Source organism: Aedes albopictus, chromosome 2 (assembly GCF_035046485.1).
Source record: "Aedes albopictus strain Foshan chromosome 2, AalbF5, whole genome shotgun sequence".
Taxonomy (NCBI): Eukaryota; Metazoa; Arthropoda; class Insecta; order Diptera; family Culicidae; genus Aedes; species Aedes albopictus.
The window spans coordinates 517,289,376-517,309,595 of NC_085137.1; the positions used below are offsets into that span (position 1 = coordinate 517,289,376).

The 20,220-nt window shown below is 39.6% G+C and overlaps 1 protein-coding gene across 1 annotated transcript; it reads right to left on the reverse strand.

The window, feature by feature from the left end:
• Positions 1 to 4,004: 4,004 nt before the first annotated feature.
• On the reverse strand, positions 4,005 to 4,670 carry LOC109406040 (alpha-N-acetylgalactosamine-specific lectin). Its single transcript, XM_019679108.3, has one exon. The coding sequence runs from the start codon at positions 4,643 to 4,645 to the stop codon at positions 4,193 to 4,195; it is 453 nt and encodes a 150-aa protein (XP_019534653.2). The 5' UTR covers positions 4,646 to 4,670; the 3' UTR covers positions 4,005 to 4,192.
• Between the last annotated feature and the right edge of the window lie 15,550 nt (positions 4,671 to 20,220).

Below are 20,220 nucleotides of genomic sequence, written 5' to 3' on the forward strand. Positions count from 1 at the left end.
GGGAAGAAAATCAACATGATCAAAATGAAACCAATCTAGAGTGCGGTGCTGTTATGAGCTCAACAATTGTCAAACCACCTCAGCTTGGCAAGACAACGTTTACCGGGACAGCTAGTTTAAAATATATGTGAAATATCAAATATATAGTTTCCTGTTCTCAAGTAGAGCGCTCAAGTAAAATTCCTCCTTTTCCGCAAGTATTTTTGACAACTGAAGCATTACTTTTCCTTACGGAATAATGGACTATTTTCCGCAAAGAAAAGTGACAGCTCCAGTTGAATTGCATGGGAGATATTACCGATATTACACTTTGCTTGCCACCTGGGAACTGCTCAAGTAATTTTGAATGTAATTTTGATGTAATGATTCCAACATACTTGACCATTACTTGTTCTATCTTTTTGTTCAGTACGTACAAAGTGGAAACTAGCCTTAGAAATGTATCTCTGTATTGGCTGGGGGTGGTCAAATTAAAACGGGCATAAAAAAGAGGTTATTTATGCATAACTTAAGTCAGGGCTTTAATGAGCGAATGAAGTTCGCCATAACAGATTTTGCTCCTGAAAATTTGAGATGGGGCCAAGGGGATTTCCAGGAAGTTCCAAGGGTCTTCAGGGGTGTTTCATTGGGTTGTTTTAGGCGATTTCAGGAGTATTTTAAGGGCGAGTATGGGCATTTCAATAGTATAAAGAACATTTGAGAGTTTCATATGCGTTCAAAGGGGTTTAAGGGTTTATTCAAATTGCTTATGATCATTTCAAGGGCGTTTCAATGGGATTACAGAGGTTTCAAGGGCGCTTCGAAGCATTTCAGATAGGGTCATTGGCGGAGCCAGCATTTTCTTTTCTCTTACTCACTCTTCTAAACATGCACGAGAAAGAGAAAGATAGAAGAGGGGGCAGCTTGCCTCCTCTTTCATCCCGCTCTTTCTCATATATGTTTAGAAGAGTGAGTGAGAAATAAGAAAAAGCTGGCTCCGCCAATGGATAGGGTCATATCAGGGGAGTTTCAGGAACATTTTGGGGTTTCAGGGGCACTTGAAACTTAATTAAGGGAATTTCAAGGGCTTTTCAATGAGATTATGTAAGTTATAGGGGTGTTTCAAGGGTTTTCGTTAAGAGGAAAATCCTCTGAAATTTTATGAAACGCCTCTCAAAACCGCTTGAAACCCCCACGGACCCCACGTAATTCACCTGAGACCGTCCGGAAGCACCGAAAACGCCTACGTAACTACTCTAAAACCTGTCAAAAATAATCAGAAATACCATGAAATCCCCTCGGGCTCCATGTAATGCATCAGAGACACCCCCTGAAAGCCCCTAGAACCTCCTGAAATGACCTTTACCTCAAGGTACTCCCAAAAACCCCTGAGTCCTTCGAAACACCCATGAGACACCTTGAGTCCCCCTTAAAATGCCCCTAAGACCTACTGGTGCGCCCTGGTTCCCCATGGAATGCCCCAGAAACGGCCCTGAGATCCAATAGAACTCCCCTAGATCCCTCTAAGGTCACTTGAAGCACTCTTGAGACCTTCTAGAATTCCTGAAGCCCCCTGAGGGGACTCTCAAACCTCCTTAAACGCTCCTGAGATCTCCTGGTACCTCTTTGAAACACTCCTGCTATCTCCTGTTACCCCGCTGAAACCCCTTTTTAACCCCCTACAATCAACCTTCGCTCGTCCCTATAAACGCCCCCTAGCCGCCTTTGCCATAGTTACCGTCATTATTACATTTTTTATTCACAACTAGCAGTCGCGGCAAACGTCGTACTGCCTGCCTACTCTTTTTTTTTTGACATCCGCTTCCATGAAGAAATGCCCCTCAAAATGGAATATCTGATTTTCCCGTTTTTCTTGCCTTCCCGGTCACTTTTCCTAATTATTTTTTTTCGTACGAACACGTCGGAGCATTGGCGGAATGCAACAGTGAAAGAATCATGTCGATCTGTTGACCCGTTCCCGAGCCTATTCGTGACATACAAACACCATTCCATTTTTATTTATATAGATATTGCAGGGCATAAAAAAGATGCATAATTTGCATAGAAATAACCTGCATGACGTTGTAGTATTTAGAACAGCATTTAAAATAATTCAAATTGGGTGATATATATTGTATGATGAATCATTTTTTATGATGAATGATTAATGATTGATTAATAAAATTTCTTATGATTATGATTACTGATTAATGATTAAATTGCGAAAGCAACGTGATTAAGATTAATGATTAATGATTAAACGATATTTTTCTGTGATTATGATTGATGATTTTTGATTAATCTTATTCATTAATCATTAATCATGATTAAATTTATGATTAATCATTAACGCTCTGCGTCAGTCTTGTCTAAGAGTCAGAGATTAGTCCCAAACAGGGTCGTGCAATTTCGAAAGGAAAACATGACGTACGACGACTGTAGCAAATCGTTTCCCATGCGAACGGACTGCTGTGATGCTTCATCTCTCACCCAGCAACACACTCGTTCGTTGCTGCTACAGAAACAAGTGTGTATGAAACATGGGATGATACACTTGGATTTTCGTTTCATTTATGAGTCATTGAAATACTTCAACATGCTAAAAACACTATTTAAACCACATTTTTAAATAGTGGTGCACGCCAATAGAATGATAATTATGTTTTATGAAAGAGGATAACAAATTCGACCACTTAAATCCAATTAAGCGGCGCCCGTAACCATTGAGAGACTAGCGCGCACCAGTGAGACACTAATGCTCTAACGGGTGAAGCACAAGCAATGCGACCGGGTGGGAGACTACCGAGTGCTACGATGAGAGGAAAAGTTTTTTTTTAACGACCGAGTCATTAGAAAAATTTATGAAACACTTGAAGTGACTCATTCAAATGTTGCATGAAAGTGTATCATTGAAACGAAATTCTACGCCCCTGGTCCCAAATCTTTGTGCCTTGGGTCGGTCGGGAAGGAGGCAACCCTCATAACAGCGGTCTAGGACTGTACCACCTACGAATTTGTGCGACTCGCTTAATGCTAATGCTAATGCTAATGCTAACTAAACATATTTAAAAAAAATGCATAAATAATGAGGAAAATAGGGGATCTTAAGTATTTTGACCGTTTTGTTCTCTTCGTCATGAAGGGAACTCAAGGTTGGCCTCAAATCTTTCCCAACCAAGCTGAATTATATGACTAAGTTTCAGGCGATTGGGCCGAAAAAAGCTTCTCATAAGGAAAAGAACAAACCTGCCGATAATACCCAAAGTCATTCTATTCAACATAATTAACCAATTTTACGATTAGGTGATCGCAATAAGCCGAAACCATAAGTTCCCCCAAAATCAGTCATCCAATAAACTAAACCGTTTTGTTTAGTTCAATTAGTGTATAAAAACCGGTAATACTTTTATTCTTACTGCTTCACATAGAAGTTGTTGGTGTTGAACTGAACCAGCATCATACTAAAAATATTTCAATTGAAGAGACGAACCAGCCAAACATCGCAACAAAAAGTTTTATTCAATTAAATGAGTGAATGAACAACCAATAATACTTACAGAACTCTACAATTGGTACCCCAACCCTATGCGAATGGGAAGAATGAGGAAGACCATCGCATCGATATGGTGGTGTGGCACTTAAGAACTCTTAAGAAGTCGCAAATCTCATCGCCCGTCGGTTTTTTTCCCTGCTGTCACAGAACAGTGCGCCTTATGAATAAACATGCGGAGAAAGAACTGCATCTCACTGTTTATGGAACTTACCGGTCGCGGTGGACTCTACGGGTCGAGGTACAAACGCACGGCGACAACGCGCACCGCAGATAGGTAGCGTTCGTCATCTTCGCAAACAACAAGAACTACCGGCACTGACAGACAGACGATGACGATAGGGATGTGGGATTTCTTGGGAAGAACAAACTTGTCCCTATTCTTTGTCACAAGCTGTTAACGTTAAACTTTTCGTCATTGAAATCATCGTCATCATCAAACATTTGAAAGCAGTTTTTTCGTTCAAAACAAAAGTTTTTGCTATGAAAATATATTTACTGTACTTACTGCTTTTTATTTTCCGAAAAATAATGACGGATGCTTGAGCCTTAACCCATGAGCAAACAATAATTGATGGCGATAGACATAGAGAAAACGAGTTTTCAAACACCTCTTAAGCCAAATTTATGTCTCAAAGCATTACCTATTTAATTGCAACGGTTTCAAACTTTTTGACAAACGTACTTGTGAGCCTCGCTGCAAGGAATGTCATCCCACAACGTTCTGTCTTCCGTGAACGATCCGATCGCCATGCAGTCATTCACCTCGGCAAACAGTGGACTAATACTGCCCCAGTTACTGAAATGTAGCACCAGTTTGTTCGTGGTAATCCAGACCCATTTGCCTTCCCGGCCGACATCGGTCCCTGCCAGCCAGAAGGTGTCATTGCCACGGGCAGACCTGTTCATCAACTTGCTCAGCTGCTGATTGTCCTCCGAGGATGTTACAGAAGCCAGTTGAAGTCCGTAGTACTGACAGGAGCGCCACGCTTCAAAAAACGTCACTTTGTCATCCATGATGACGTACTTGTTGAACGGCAGCTTGGCGGAGTCCACCACCAACGATGCTAGCAGGAGCTGAGCGATGACTGCACTTACTATAGCCTGGGACTGCATGTTGAGAGTACGGTTCGGGCTTGTTCGCGTACAGTCCGTTTTATAAGATAGCTACGGTTGGTTATCGTTGGATATGGAAGCCTGACAAATGCATTTTACAGCCGTTTACGAGAGCAGAACGAAAACCGGACCTTTAATGTACCGAATCTCCAACCAATCGAGAGGTTTTGTACAGAAAAACCGAGATATAAACTACACAACAATGCCTAAACGATGCTGCGGTAATTACTTAAATAAGAACCTTTTCTTGCATAGAACTAGAATAACTATTCTTGTCTTGAGAACCCATTGTGGTGCAGAAGGTCGAATGGAATGATCTCCATCCTGGGTGATTGCCCGCCATCGCCTTGACCTTGCCTTGAGGTCAAATTTTTGTCGACTTTATTTCTTTGTTAACCCGTATCGTCCTAAGTCAGCGAAAACGAACTAAAATATCTCCTCGTTCAGCGAATATGTACTTAAATAACGGATTTCAATATTTTTAGACAGAATACGATTTCGCACGCAAGCTCCGAGCGACAAACATGTGCTGCATGCAACAACTAAGAGTAACCGTACTTTCGTTGGCTTAACCCAAGCAGAGGGGAATATCAAACTAATAACTATCAAATCACATAATCTGTTTTTATATCTTATTTTGTTATTATTATTGCAGACTACATCCCAAATTGGACTATCACACTTTTTTTAGTACGCCTAAAAAGTGTGATAAAAGTGCACATTTGCCTCGACGTCTTCGGTGCACTTATTCCTCCATTTATAAGGAATAAGTGCACCGAAGACCTCAACACGATCCGACGTGTCCCTGCGCTGCAATCACACTTTGAAGGTGTGTGCACACTATTGTGACGGTCCAATTTGGGGTGCAGTCAGCAATAACTTATCAAGGTATTAGTTTTCCATAACATGCTTTGTTTGACAATCTTATTTTGTTATGATGAAGCTATTGATATACACCCATAAAATAATATTTTAATCATATGTTTTGTTATGGAACAAAATTTGTTATTATACTATTGAGATGATGATGATGATTGTGTACCCACCATCAGCGCAAGGATTACCTATGGCTGCAGAGTCATACCGGAAGGGAATGATCTACCTGATGGTTTGTTGTAGCAGAGTAAGCTAAATTTACTGGAAACCTTCGGAAGACAACACGATAGGGTGCGGGCACCGGTTTTGGCCAGTCTAAGGGAAATCATTTTTAAAAAAATAACCAATAATCCAATGAAAACTACCAATGTGTTAAATGAAAGGTGCATATCTATACTTTATAGGAAAAATGCAGAAATCAAGCTAATACTTGATTTTTGTATTAAAAGTGGCACTGGCCAAAATAGAAGTCTTGCCGCAGTTTTGGCCATATTCTCAGCATTGGTTTCTATTTTGGCCAATCACGTGTATTTCTTATGGGAGTGGCCAAATTAGAAGCACCCTGGCCAAAATAGATATATGGGAGCTGATTTTTCAAGGAAATTAATTTTTTTGTTCCAGTTTTTAATCAAAATGTATGGTTTTAACAGCTGCAATCATATAATTATATTAGAATCTACTAGTAAAAAATAAATTTATGCCAATTTAGATCGTTACAGGCTGAATACCGCACTATGGCCAAAACTCCGGGCTGGCCAAAACTGAAGCTTCTACCCTAGTTGTTATTATACTATTGAGAATGTACAAATATGTAATATACAATAGCACAACAATAGCAAGTTTTGAAATTGAAACTACATAATTTGAGATTTTGTTTACAGCATACCGTGTGTATGATCTAATTAGTTCCTCTAATTGGGACTGAATGAGCTTTTCAGTACAATATTTTATAAACACTTCTATAATTATGACCTGTTTTATGTTCCTTTTTTAGTATTTAGTTACGTATATTCGTAGCTATTCCTTAGAAATTCGAAATAGTGGACCTCGGAATGTTGTTTTACTTGATGAGTTTGTAGTTCACAACGAATGCGTGGACTCATATTTATTTTTTAATTCACACAATGCATACATAGAGTGTGGAACAAAATTGGCAAGTTTTTAAGGTGTGTAATAATTGGCGATAGTGGAGCGGACCTGGTGTGATGGTTAAATTGGAACACTTGACTATCACGCCGAGGACCTGGGATCGAATCCCACTCCCGATGCGCTTTTTAGGATTTTTCCTTGTGTAATTTTTAATTGATTTTTATATAATAACTAGCAATGATTATTGATATGCTCTAAACGCGTGTTTTGTTATTCATATAGGGCCTTGTATCATTTGGGCAGGTGTACCTATTTTGGGCACTTGATGCTATATAGTCAATTTCAAACCAATTGATTTGAATTTTTGTATGTATAGGGTTAGATACTGCACGTTACTCATCGTGTGCCAATTAGCATAGCATAGCATAGCATAGCCGACCGTACACATCCTGGGGTGGCTGTCGATAGAGACGTTTAATGCGCCAGAAAAGTTGCCTGGGACTTGACAAACCTTTCATTTAACGAACTCTCGACACCTGGCCAGGTCCTTACGATCAGCGAGGATGGGAAGGAAATGTTGATTAGATATCTACTCAGAATATGTCCAAGAACTTGGCCCACTTCATAGATATCTGGAGTTGGAAATTGGATAGGGTTTAATGGGGTGCTTTCCTTGGCGAAAAAGCAGAAATTTGGCATAATTACAAATATAGTAAGATATTGAAATGGGCATTCCCGGGTAGAGGCTAATGGCAAACAAAGGATAAAATAATAACTGGTTTTGCCATCATATCTCGTTTTGCCATTCTTCTGTTATTATGAAAAATTTAAAATGGCAAATCAATTGCAAAATATACAATCATAGCAAATCTTGTCATTGATATGTTATTCATGAATAATGCTAAATAACACATCAATAACAAACATTACTGTCATGGTAAAACTTGCAATTTAGCACCTTTTATAATGAATTGTATAAAATATCAAAACAATAACATAATTTACATTCCTAGCTAAGTTTGCCATTATTTTGATATTGTGAGAAATTATTTATAAACATTAGGCCCCATAACATATTTTACTCTTAATATACCATTAACTATTATATTGTATATGTCAAGCATAAATGTTTAATTCGATGTATCTCGCAAAAGTAAACAAATCCGGATTCTCAGCTGTGTGTTTGATTCGCAATGGATTCTATTTGATGCACATCAATTTATGTTAATATAGAACTCCTACCCTAACAACCCTACGCTGCGCAAACGTTCCTAAATAGGAGAAGCCAGAGTAGATCGTGGGGCAACGGTGGCTACGCTCATCAAAGTGGATTTGATTTTTAAGTTCGTTTCGTTTCGAGTTTTTAATTTCCACAAAATAAAACTGTTTTTACATTGATTGATGAACTTAAATTTTATTGAAGAAAAAAAAAGAAATAGCTCATTTTACCTTTCTTCTGCTACTTTGAAATAATAACTGAATCTACCATTATTTTAAAATTGAATTTGAACAACTAAACCTATCATTATTCTGATCGCCACATAAACAGCTAAATTTGTTCTTATTCTGTTATCAATAACTCAAGAATGTCATATTTTGTTATTCACCGATAACAGTTAATTTGGTTCTTATTTTGTTATCAATATCTCAATAATAACTTATTTTGTTCTTCAATTTTATCCGCATGCTTTACCATTACTTTGTTATTACAATGGCAAAATAAGTTATTTTGAGGTTTTTCTGCTACCAAAATTTTGTTATTATTTTTGTTATTTTAACTCTTATTTCAAACAAACAAATAACACATTTTGCCATTCAAACATTCTGTTTTAATGGTAAAATTTGCCATTCTTTTGCCATTAAGCTCTACCCGGGTTTACCTACATTGACCTGAAAACAATAATTATTAAATCAAAATGGTTAGGTCTTACCAAACTGGAATATTTTCTTATGACTTGGAGAGATCTTCTGCTGTCGATCTTGCACAAGAATAGATTTTAAGTCCTCAACTGGCCATGTCGTCTCAGCAGGGTATTCCGGTCTCAATCAGAAAATTTCCTCCTGGAAATCGGGCAGCTTGCTGTTGACGTCGATCCACAGCAGAACGTGTGGAAGGAAATCCATCCAACTTCTTCAAACGCATATGCTTCTGCGGGCTCCTCTTCTTACTGACGTCGAATCGCTTCCTTTGTGTTAAAACTTTGGCTAGATGCTGTTTGTTGTGACGAATTTTTCAGACGTCTTTCGATAGGCTTATGTTAAAAAATTTAAAACTTTTATTATACGAATCAAAATAAAATCTACTTTCGCGACTACTTTTACCCGCAGTCAGAGATACACGCGAGACAGTCGCCTAAGAAAACAGACCTGTTTTCAAATTTCCCATCATAGCGCTTTTTGATAATTCTTGAAAAAAGGTCGCCACATGGCTGGGTGATGTGATGACTGCTGCGACTGCACGTGGCATTTGCACTGCGATTAAATTTTGTCCATCATTGAAGGCCTTGGAAAGTAGTCACCATAATTGTGTTTTGCTTGCAACGCACAATATATAAATCGAGTTGAAAATCACGAACGCGAAAATACTGACCACGTTACTCATCGTGTGCCAATTAGGTATAAAATTGATTTAGTTACAGCGGCAAGTGCCAAAGAAAGGTACAACTGCCCAAATGGTACAAGACCCTAGCATTATTACTTACTTTGTTATTAGTTTGATATCATAACTAATTTTGCTTTCGGATTGTTATCAATAACTTTGAAATAACAACATTTGTTATTGAAATATTTCCCAAATTCATTGTTATTATGTTGTTATCGAACTAACAAAACATGTTATTAAATTGGTCCTCCAGGGACATTTTTTTGTTATGAATTTCGTTATTTTGCCGCTTATGACAGCCAAGTTTATAACATAATTTGTTATGTTAATAACATGAAAATAACTTATTTCATTACTCAGTTATTTTGTCAAAATAACACATTTTCTTATGCTGTTGTTATTCCCTTCTGCTCGGGTAACCATTTGGAGCCAGAGGGGTCATATATGACCCCAACTTAGAAACGGCTGTATAATTTCATACATTCAATAAAACAGAATACTGCTTTCGGCAAAGTTGATGCAAATTGAGTCCTCTATTGAGAGGGAAATGGGAATATTTGTATTTGAGACTTCACTGACAACCTAGAACATCCTGAACACCATAAAGTTTGGAGAAACAAACTAATTGACATACCAGTTGTTCTAAAAACTGAACTTGGACATGGATAACGTTCATTTGTATTCATTTAACCTTCGGCAAGGATTTCAAAAGGTGTTTCATATTCTGGGATGATCTAGGTGTTCCAAGCTGTCCTATAATGAAGTCCTTCAAATCTACAAGAATAACTTTATGAGTTTTCACCATAAATAATAGCATTGCACAATCTGCTGGGATCCGTAAAGCTCTAGAAATCTCAGATGTCATTTAGAGACACTATAAGGATTTTCCAGGTCAGCCAGACAACCTTGGAGTTCAGAACTTCAGGTCTACACCTGCCATATCTGCTATACTGAGTAAAGTTTCATAATTAATCGCCTGAAGTCTTTGGGCATCAAGAGAAGTGCAAACACTGCAAACAGTATTGAAGTTTAGCTCTTGACAGCAACAGTAGTAATTCTCACAATGAACTGTAACATTACAGATCCAACTGTCATCTGTAATTCCCCTGGCATTGTATGAGTCATTTCAAGATAATTTTGATATATTCCAGATCAACCAAACTACACTTCAGAGACCATAGCTTCAGGTCTACACTTGTGATTATAGCTTTTGCCAGTACGTTAAGTAGTGTTACATCCACTGTATTTACCAAAGTAGTTTACGGAACAATAGGCGTTGTTATATATTTTTGGAATATAATGGGCCATCGTTACTGTTATGGAGCTGAGTTGATAAAAAAAAACAATGTAACATGAGGTGATTTCGTTTTGAATAGTAACGTTACACTACCAAATAGGATCCATGAACCTCTTAACTCTCGAAGGGTCACTTCATGATAGATTTGTGATAATTAAGGTCATCCAATCTTCCATGAAGCACACAGCTTTATATCTACACTTGCAATGCTAGCCTGCTACACTAAATAATGATACTTAACGAACCATATTTCTTAAGATTCTACAAAGACTAATAGGCATTGTTCTGTGCCTTTGAAAAGTTTATGGTTGTTCAAACTATTATGAACCTCATTTTTTGACATATGCATTCGTTAAACGCTAAATAAATAAAATAGTGATTCTATCTATTTCAACATAAACTTCAATTGCTGGAGATGCTAGATTTTTAACAACATAATAGTTTGGATGACCCAAGCCGATCTGATGTCCATTTACCATTCAGAAGATATACTGGACATGATGGATTACTTATCGTAGCTTTGTATAATGAAAGAAGTAACCCTTACACTGTAGACTTTTGGGATCTAAACTCAAGATTAATTTGGATGACCTAGGATATCCAGACGGATCTGATGCTTGCTGTCTATTGAACATTCAGAAGACATACTGGACATGGTAGAATACAAATCGTAGCTTTGTATAATGAGAGAAGTTACCTTACACCCGTAGACTTCAGGATCTGAACTAAAGAACAGTTTGGATGACCTATTCAGGTATCAGGTATCAGAAGGCCGGCTCCAGAGGCACGTTATCCTCCATTTGGGACATTTGTGCTATCGCCAAAATAACAGCCTATTTCATCATCTACCTGAGGGAAAAGGAAGGAAAAAGGATTTGGATGGGGATAGGGACAGGTAGGGAAATAGGAAAAATACCCTGGAAGAGGGTACTAACGCACAAGCGTACCACAATGGGTTCAAACAGCGCCCTGAAAAGGGCACTGTAATAACGCATAAAGCGAAAGAGAGCCTATAGCTCTTTACCACAGCGGGTTAAGAACAACAGAATATCCTGAAGATTCAGGTTTCTGAAGTCAGTTTCACTTAATAAGTGTTTACCGAATACTCGGAAACGCAGTTGCGCGAAAACTGGACAGTTACATATCAAATGATACGAAGTTCCATAATCGGATTCACAGCTATCACAGGCAAATGAATCAGCTTGCTGAATATTCGCCATGTGATAGCTGAGTCGGCAGTGGCCAGTCAATGCTTTGACCAGCATGCTGCAATTCTGCTTAGACAGATTAGTTAGATACTTCGCCACCCGTAGAGATGGCTCAGCACTATACAATTTGGTTTGACGACATGACTCCAAACTATTCCAATATTGTCTGTGTTGAGTGACAGCCCAGGTGTGAATCTGAAGCTTAATCCAACACTTCGATATCGGAATAGCTGGCTCAGGGCCAATGAAGTCATGTGATACTCCAGAGCGAGCTAACTCATCAGCCAATTCATTTCCAGCGATGGAAGAATGACCAGGTACCCATAGAAGGTGAACAGCGTTTGCTGAATTCAGCTCCTCGATTTGAGTTCGACAAGCGATAACTATCTTCGACCTGGAGTTGGCCGAAGCAAGTGCTTTAATAGCAGCCTGGCTATCTGAACAGAAGTATATTACTTTGCCCATTACGTGCTGCTGAAGTGCTGATTGCACTCCGCACATAAGAGCAAAGATTTCGGCCTGAAAAACGGTACAGTGTCTACCAAGTGAATAAGACTGATACAGCCTTAGCTCACGAAAATAAACACCAGCACCTGCTCGACCTTCGAGAAGGGAGCCATCAGTGTAACATACGATGCCGTCTGAAATACTTCTTTCCAGATAACCAGATGTCCACTCTTCCCGGGAAGGGAATTTCGTGGAAAATGTCCTATATGGAAAATTACAAGCAATTGTAAGATCACTTGGAGCAAGGACAATTTTGTCCCAATTCACCAAAAGTGGAAACAACGAGGTGTGTGTTGAACTGCGGTTCACAGGAGTTTCCTCTAGTAGACCGAGTACCCGTAACCGGTAAGTGCAAGAAAGGGCTTCTTGTTTGAGATGAATGTGTAGTGGGGCAACGTCAAAGAGAACTTCTAGCGCTGCCGTAGGAGTTGAAGAGAACGCTCCAGACATCGCCATTAAGCACATCCTTTGGAGATGGCCTAATTTTGATTGGACCGTTCTCACTTCACCCTTTTGCCACCACACAAGACATCCATAAGCCAATATTGGCCGAACCACAGTTGTGTAAATCCATTTGATATACTTGGGTTTTAGACCCCAAGTTGTACCAAAAGTACGCCGGCATTGCCCGAAGGCCATACAAGCTTTCTTGATTCTGAACTCAATGTGAGGTGGAAAGCTTGGAATCAAGAATGACTCCAACGTACTTTACCTGTTCAGTCACATCGATTTCAGAATCAAAGAGACGCAAAGGTCGAACGCCATTACGGTTTCGCCTTTCCGTGAAAAGAACAATAGATGTTTTACTCGGATTAACCGAAAGGCCATATTGGCGACACCAACCCTCAACTACCTGAAGGGCGTTTTGCATCAGGTCGAAAAGGGTGCTGATGCACATACCAACTAACAATGTTAGGTAGTCGTCGGCAAAACCATAAGTAGGAAAACCGCTATTATTGAGTTGCCTCAATAGCGTATCTGCTACGAGATTCCACAAAAGCGGTGATAAGACTCCCCCTGGGGGGCATCCACAAACACTCAATTTCCTAATCCCTGCTAGACGCAATGTCGAGAAGAGATATCGGTTTTTGAGCATTTGGTGAATCCAATTGGAAATCATTGGAGATATACCATGACTCCGTGCGGCTTCCAATATGGCATCGAAAGGCACGTTGTCAAAGGCACCCTCGATATCTAAGAAAACACCCAAACAAGATTGCTTTTGAGCGAATGCTTTCTCGATATCGTAAACAACCTTGTGTAAAAGAGTCACAGTGGACTTACCAGACTGGTAGGCATGTTGGTTCACATGAAGAGGCACGTTGGCCAGATGAACATCACGGATATGATGATCCACAATGCGTTCTAAGCATTTCAGAAGAAAAGAGGTCAAACTGATAGGTCTGAAACTCTTTGCTTCTTCATACGACGCACGACCCACTTTCGGAATAAACTTTACAGTAATATCCCTCCAGGATTTGGGAATATACCCTGTAGCAAAACTGCAAACAAGTAGTTTTTTCAAAACATGTTTGAAATAATCAAATCCCTTCTGAAGCAAAATAGGATAAATCCCATCTGCCCCAGGAGATTTGAAAGGAGCAAAGCTATTAAGAGCCCACTCAATCGATTCTATAGTTACAATACTCCGAGCCGAAGCTAAAGAATCATAACTACAAGAAAAGACATCAGGATCATCCGAAGATGTAATATCCACACATCCAGGGAAGTGTGTGCTGAATAAGCATTCCAGAACTTCCTCATCAGAGGAAGTCAGATCGCCATTTGGCAAACGAAGTTCGTTCACCCGGAAATCCTTAGATTTCGCAAGGATTTTGTTTAACCGACTGACTTCACTCAAGCTGGAAACATTTGTACAAAGGTTTTTCCAGCCGGATCGTTCAGCAGACCGGAGAGCTTTCCTGTAGGCCTTGCGAGCCGACCTGAAAGCCTCCGAACCAGCCGAACGTCGTCTGTTCCAACTCTTTCTACATTGTTTCCTGAGTTTCGCCAGATCAGACTTCCACCAAGGGGTTCCTCTTGTGATCTTCACAGACCGTAGAGGGCATGCTTCTTCAAAAGCTTCCATGATGAAGGTCATTGTAGTATCAACGGCATCATCTAAATCACTTGGAGTGTCAATGGATGGTGAATATCCATGAAATTTGGCTGCAACCAAATCAGTATAAAGATCCCAGTTTGTTGACCGAGGATTCCTGAAACGCAATGTTTGCGAAGTAACATTTAAATGTTCAAAAAAGATATAGCGATGGTCAGATAAAGATTCTTCATCTGACACATGCCAATTGGTCAGCTCGTGACTAATTCTGCTAGAGCAAAGCGTTATATCTAACACTTCCACTCTAGCAGATACCATGAAGGTTGGGCGGTTGCCTATGTTAAGTAATGCAAGATCTGTACTACTTAAGTACTCCATCAAACTGGAGCCTCTCAAGTTAATGTCTGAGCTGCCCCAGATGATATGGTGAGCATTAGCATCACTGCCAACAATTAGCGGAAGGCCTTTTGAAGTGCAGTATGCGATGACTTGTTTGAAAGCATCCGTAGGGGATGGTTCATCATGTGGTAAATACACAGAACAATAGACGTATATCCTGTTGAGGTTTCCAACAGATACATCAATTGTGATAGCACATACATCTCTGGTGGTTAGTTCAGAGATGAGTGTAGCAACTATTGCGTTGTTGACAAGCACACAGGCTCGAGGCATGACACGCGAGTTTGCCATTTCATGTTTACTGAAAGTGGCAAACACCGGGTTCACAAGGTTTCCTAGATAGAAATTTCCCTTACGAAAGTAAGGTTCTTGTACCAAGGCCACTTGGGCTGTACCATTTTGCATAAGTCTGCAAAGATTGATCGTTGCTGTTCTTTTATGCTGAAGATTGATCTGAGCTATCCTAACCGTAGTCACTACCCAAACTAGGTAAGATTAAACTCTTCGCAACAGCAGCACAACAAAGAACAGCAACAATAAAACCAAATCGGTATCGATTGGAAAACGCCAAAGGCGAGGATACACAGAATACACTGTGTAAATCGCATAATGCGAAACCATATAGGTGAAAATTTAAACTAATTAACAACATCTTCATAATCCCGCCCTTATTTAGCCTCAAGTGAGACTAAAGAAGGGCAGCTAAAGAACAGTTTGGATGACCTAGGATACCCCGACTGATTTGACACTGTGTGACATGTGCTTCACACATGTCATCGAACGATGTCCAATTTCAATTCCTTCTTGGCGTCATGCTGAGTCAACGCTAGACATCGGCAGTCATCAACCCATAAGGCTGATGGCTGTTACATTGCGTTTCCCAAGTAAGTGTCAACTTACGGGGTTATTGTTTTATGGCTGTTCCCAGGCAGGGCTGTTGCCAAGGCGCCATGCTGGGCGACTGCGCTGACTCGATGGTCTCTCTTTCAATATATTCTCTCTCTACCGATCAGTGCATCGATCAATGATTGGTTAACTCGTAAATAAGGACTTCAGATACCTCCAGTACATTGGAGTTAGCTTAAGTTAAGATTTTGAATAAAGATTCATTCGGGTGACAACCTTCAACAAAGTGTGTCTTCTAAAGTGAGATATTACGACCTGCTCTACAACTGTCTATTGAACATTCAGTAGACTTACTGGACATGATAGATTACAAGTCGTAGCTTTGTATAATGAAAGAAGTTACCGTAACACGCGTAGAATTTAGGATCTAAACTCAAGAACAATTTGGATGAAAAAATATTCTGCATCATATTCAACCCTTTATATGCTCATGAGCACCAAAACCATAGAAATACGTAGAAAAAACTTTATAATAAGGCTTGGAAAAATTCCGGCTTAAAAGGGTTAAGGCGAAACTGGAAGCATTTTCTCATTTTTTTGGTTTTTGATTTTTTATTAAATAACGAAGCAATGGGCCTTATTATGAGTGTCACTTCACGGTGAAAATCTATCACGGTGACACATTGCGAATCCACGGTGAAAAAGTTGTGGGTTAATCAAATGGGAATCACTTTCACCGTCCTAATTACCGGTGTCACTTTTTTGTTTTCACCGTGAAGTGACACTCGTAATCAGGCCCAATATTTTCAAAATAGGTTTTCGTACACATGTAGAGCATGGATCAAGGTATCTTCTGGATTTTTTCCTGGTGGAAAATGTTTTTCGTTTTTGCAGAAACCATTTTTTTGTGAAATTTTGTTTAAAAATGGTTTCTGCAAAAACGAAAAACATTTTCCACCAGGAAAAAAAATTAGGAGATACCTTGATGCATACTCTACATGTGTACGTAAACCGATTATGAAAATATTGCTTCGCTATTTTATTAAAAATCAAAAACCAAAAAGTGAGGAAATGAATCCAGTTTCGCCTTAAGCCGCAATTGAATTAGGCTGAAACTTAAACTACAAACTTAAACTTATTTGCGCCAGCTCAGTTTTTCCGATTGAGTTGAACCTTTCACAGGGTGGAATTTCTACATGGATTGCTAGGGGACTTCTATCTAGTACGTCACTCTGAAGCAATCGCAACAAGTTTTTTTAGAGGAATCCAATCAGGCATTTGTGGAGGAATTTCGAAAGAGTTTCTCCAAAGATTTCTCCAGGAATGTCTGATGGGATTTAATAGAAATTCCTACTGGAAATGTTGACTTCAAGGATTCCTCCACGAATTTCTCCTGGTATTCCTCCAGGGAATTCCTTGAAGTTCCTCCAGGAATTCCTCCTGTGATTTGTCCAGAGATTTTTCCAAGAATTTCTTCATGGATCACTACAGGATTTTTTTTTTCCAAAAAAAATCGTCATAATTCCTTTAATGATTTAAGGATTCCCGGTCCAAGGATACCTGGTGGAAATCCTCCAGGAATACCCGCTGTCCCTTTATTTATGGATTTTCAAAATATTGGGTATTCCTACTGGTAATCCATTTGAGATTATCTTAGGAGCTACTGCTGTTTTTTTTTCAGGACTGCTAATGAGATTCCTCTCAACATTTCTGATAAGAATCCTCCAGGGTTGTTCCTGGGTTTCCCTTGTAGTACCTGCAGGGAATCCACTAGGAATACCTGGAAGACTCACAAGAGTAATAAGTGGAGATATTCCTGCTGAATATGCTTGGGAAAACCCAGCAAGAATTCCAGAAGAAATGCAAGTAAGAATTCCTGAAGGCTGTATTCCAAGGGAAATTCCTAGAGAAACCCTTGCAGAAACCTCCGAAAGGATCATAGTAGGAACTTGTTGAAGAACTTCAAGAGGACTTCCTTGAGGAATACCAGGAGAAAATCCTGGAAGAATCCTAGGAGGAATTTCCAAAGGAATCCCAGAAGGCATACCTAGAGGAATTCGAAGAGAAATTTTTTTGAGAAGTTCTCTTGAATTTCCTCCAGGAATGCCTGATGAGTTTCTGCTACAAATTGTTCCGCTACAATTGTTTCTCCACAAATTTTTCCAATGATTTCGATGGATTACTGCAAGGATCGCTCTTGGAATTCCTCTAGGAATACCTACAGAAATTCTTGACGGGATTCCTTCAGGATCTCATACCAGTGTTTCTGCAAACATTCTTGCTGGGATTTCTCAAGCATTCACAGATGGTGTTTTTGCAGTAATTGCTCTCAGTAATCGCAGAAATATTTCCGGCAGGAATTGCTTGAGTAATCTCTGCAAGACTTTTTGGAGGATTCCAACCACAAATTCCTGGAGAAATTCCATCAGCACTCAAGGAGCATCTTCAATATAAAGGAAACTCAAAGAAATCTGAAGAGGATTTCCAGTAAGACTATGAAGAGGAGGAATTCCGAATGAATCCTTGGGGAAATCTTTGAAGGAACCACATGTGGAATTCCTGGACCACCCATGTTCGCATAGTCTATAAGGGCTACCGTATGCTGGATCTAGCGACGAACAAGCTTGTCGTGTTACGTGATGAAATTTGCGAAACCGAAAATCGCGAAGATACTGTCGTGTATTATCCGTTCAAAACCGTTAGTCAGTAGTCTGTAGTAGTCAACGATGATCCAATTGAGGCGCCAAAGGAGGAGAAGTTCGCACCGAAGGGCGATGGTGAATCTTTTGAGGAAAGCGATTTCAAAGGGTTAGACGAGACACCGGGTTGTGGTGAGGACAACTACGGTACTGCGTTTGAAGACGAAGTCGAGGATGTACGAGAAGCCCGCGAATTTGAAGTCAATCGGAAACAAATGGACTACGGCGTCGAATACGACGAGGTTTTTGTGCCTGTTGCAAAACATACTACGCTTCGCACCCTATTATTCATTGGTGCTCGTCGAACCATGCACATCGATGTTAAGTAGACCCCATGGAGACCAACTATTCTATATGAAGCAACCGAAGAAAACAGTAGTGCGTCAACGGAAGCGTAGTACGTGGCATTATCCGAGGCTAGCCAGGAACTTCTCTGGTTGACGAAGGTGATGTCGGCGAGGATATCGCCAAACCCGCGATGGAAGTTCCCCATACAACCAGCAGTCGCAAAAGGATGTAAGCAGTACATCGTATGAAGTACTATTTTAAGTTACTATCGCATAAATGTACGACTGAGGGACAAGTTCCATCACATATGGTGTTTTTTTAAACTTATTGTGATATGTTTGGTGAAGTCATATAAGAATACAAACCAACGGGTATCACTACATAGCAGTAAACGATATTCTGATGTTTTATATCGATGAACTATACTTATTCGCAAAAGCGTGCGAACAAACTCGCAAAATTGCGTACTGCGATGATTATACGACTTCGGTACTTGGTACTTTTCTAATTATGACAGTTTAACTCGCATTGGTGTACGAATGAAATCGCGTAAAGGTAAAAATAAACTCGCTAAAGTGTGCATACAAACTCACGTAAGCTAGAATCGTTTCTGTTGACATGATGCGATTTGATATGTGATTACAGTGAAAGAGGTGCTCTGTTGGACCACGAATGCAGTGCCAAAAGATACAAGAAAATGAACAGCCAACAACATTTTGATTACAAAGCCAGTTACAGTCATAATTTTTGTTTTGTAATCGTGCTAATCAACAATAGCCAGCAAGTTTGTTTCGTAAGTAGTGTTTGGTATTAAGTGTTAAGTGTGGCTCGATAATCCGCAGGCCATAAGCTCAACACTGTGGCAAGAATTGTTTTTTTGTGTATTTTAAGTCGCATAAGATGCTATATTACACCACAATATTGCTCATCGTACATCGCATAAGGTATTGCTTCTAATCATATAGAGTTATTATTGTCCCGAAAATGCACCTATAGCACCTCCAGTGGGAAGAAGCTTTTTTGAAAATTTGACAGGGCTCTAGTTTTGCACTAAGGATTGTAATGCACATATGGGAGCTTTGAATTTTCAACATGTTTGAAATCTGAACTGCCCTAACCTCCACTTTTGTACGCAAAAGGCACCTTTGCTGCATCTTGTGCGATGTAACTTTACCGCATAAATGAACGATGAAATTTAATACCGTAGTATATTTTAGAGGTTTGATCCTATTGCTCTGAATAGCTTCTAATTAATTCGGATTTTTTTTACTATTGTAAGTTATCATGCATTAGTGAAGCCCTATTAATAAACCTAATTGATAACGAAGGTTGAATAAACAAAATTTTCATGCACCGTCAACCACAAATAGAAGGCGTCTGTACCTTCAACACCGGTGCCACCCACTTCCTCATCTTGGTATCGTGATCAAAAATTCATCATCTACAAAAAAAAACGAAAAAGCCTAAAAGCTTCGATTTGAAATCTGCACACCCTCTTGGATACGCATCAAGGTTTGATGGTAAATAGCGAACCTTCCGCATCCGGCATGGATGGTGCGTCCGAAATGGCCTCTACCTTGACCGACGTCTTCGCCCAGCACGGTTCACTGCCGAAATCAGAAGCATGACGAACGATGTCGATCCAGTAGTAGATCGACGAACTATGGACATTTTCGGACATGACTAACAAATTAAAACAGGCATC

What these genes read in the sequence shown, in the direction of transcription:
- LOC109406040 (XM_019679108.3), bottom strand. Translation starts at nt 4,645, where the DNA reads ATGCAGTCCCAGGCTATAGTAAGTGCAGTCATCGCTCAGCTCCTGCTA.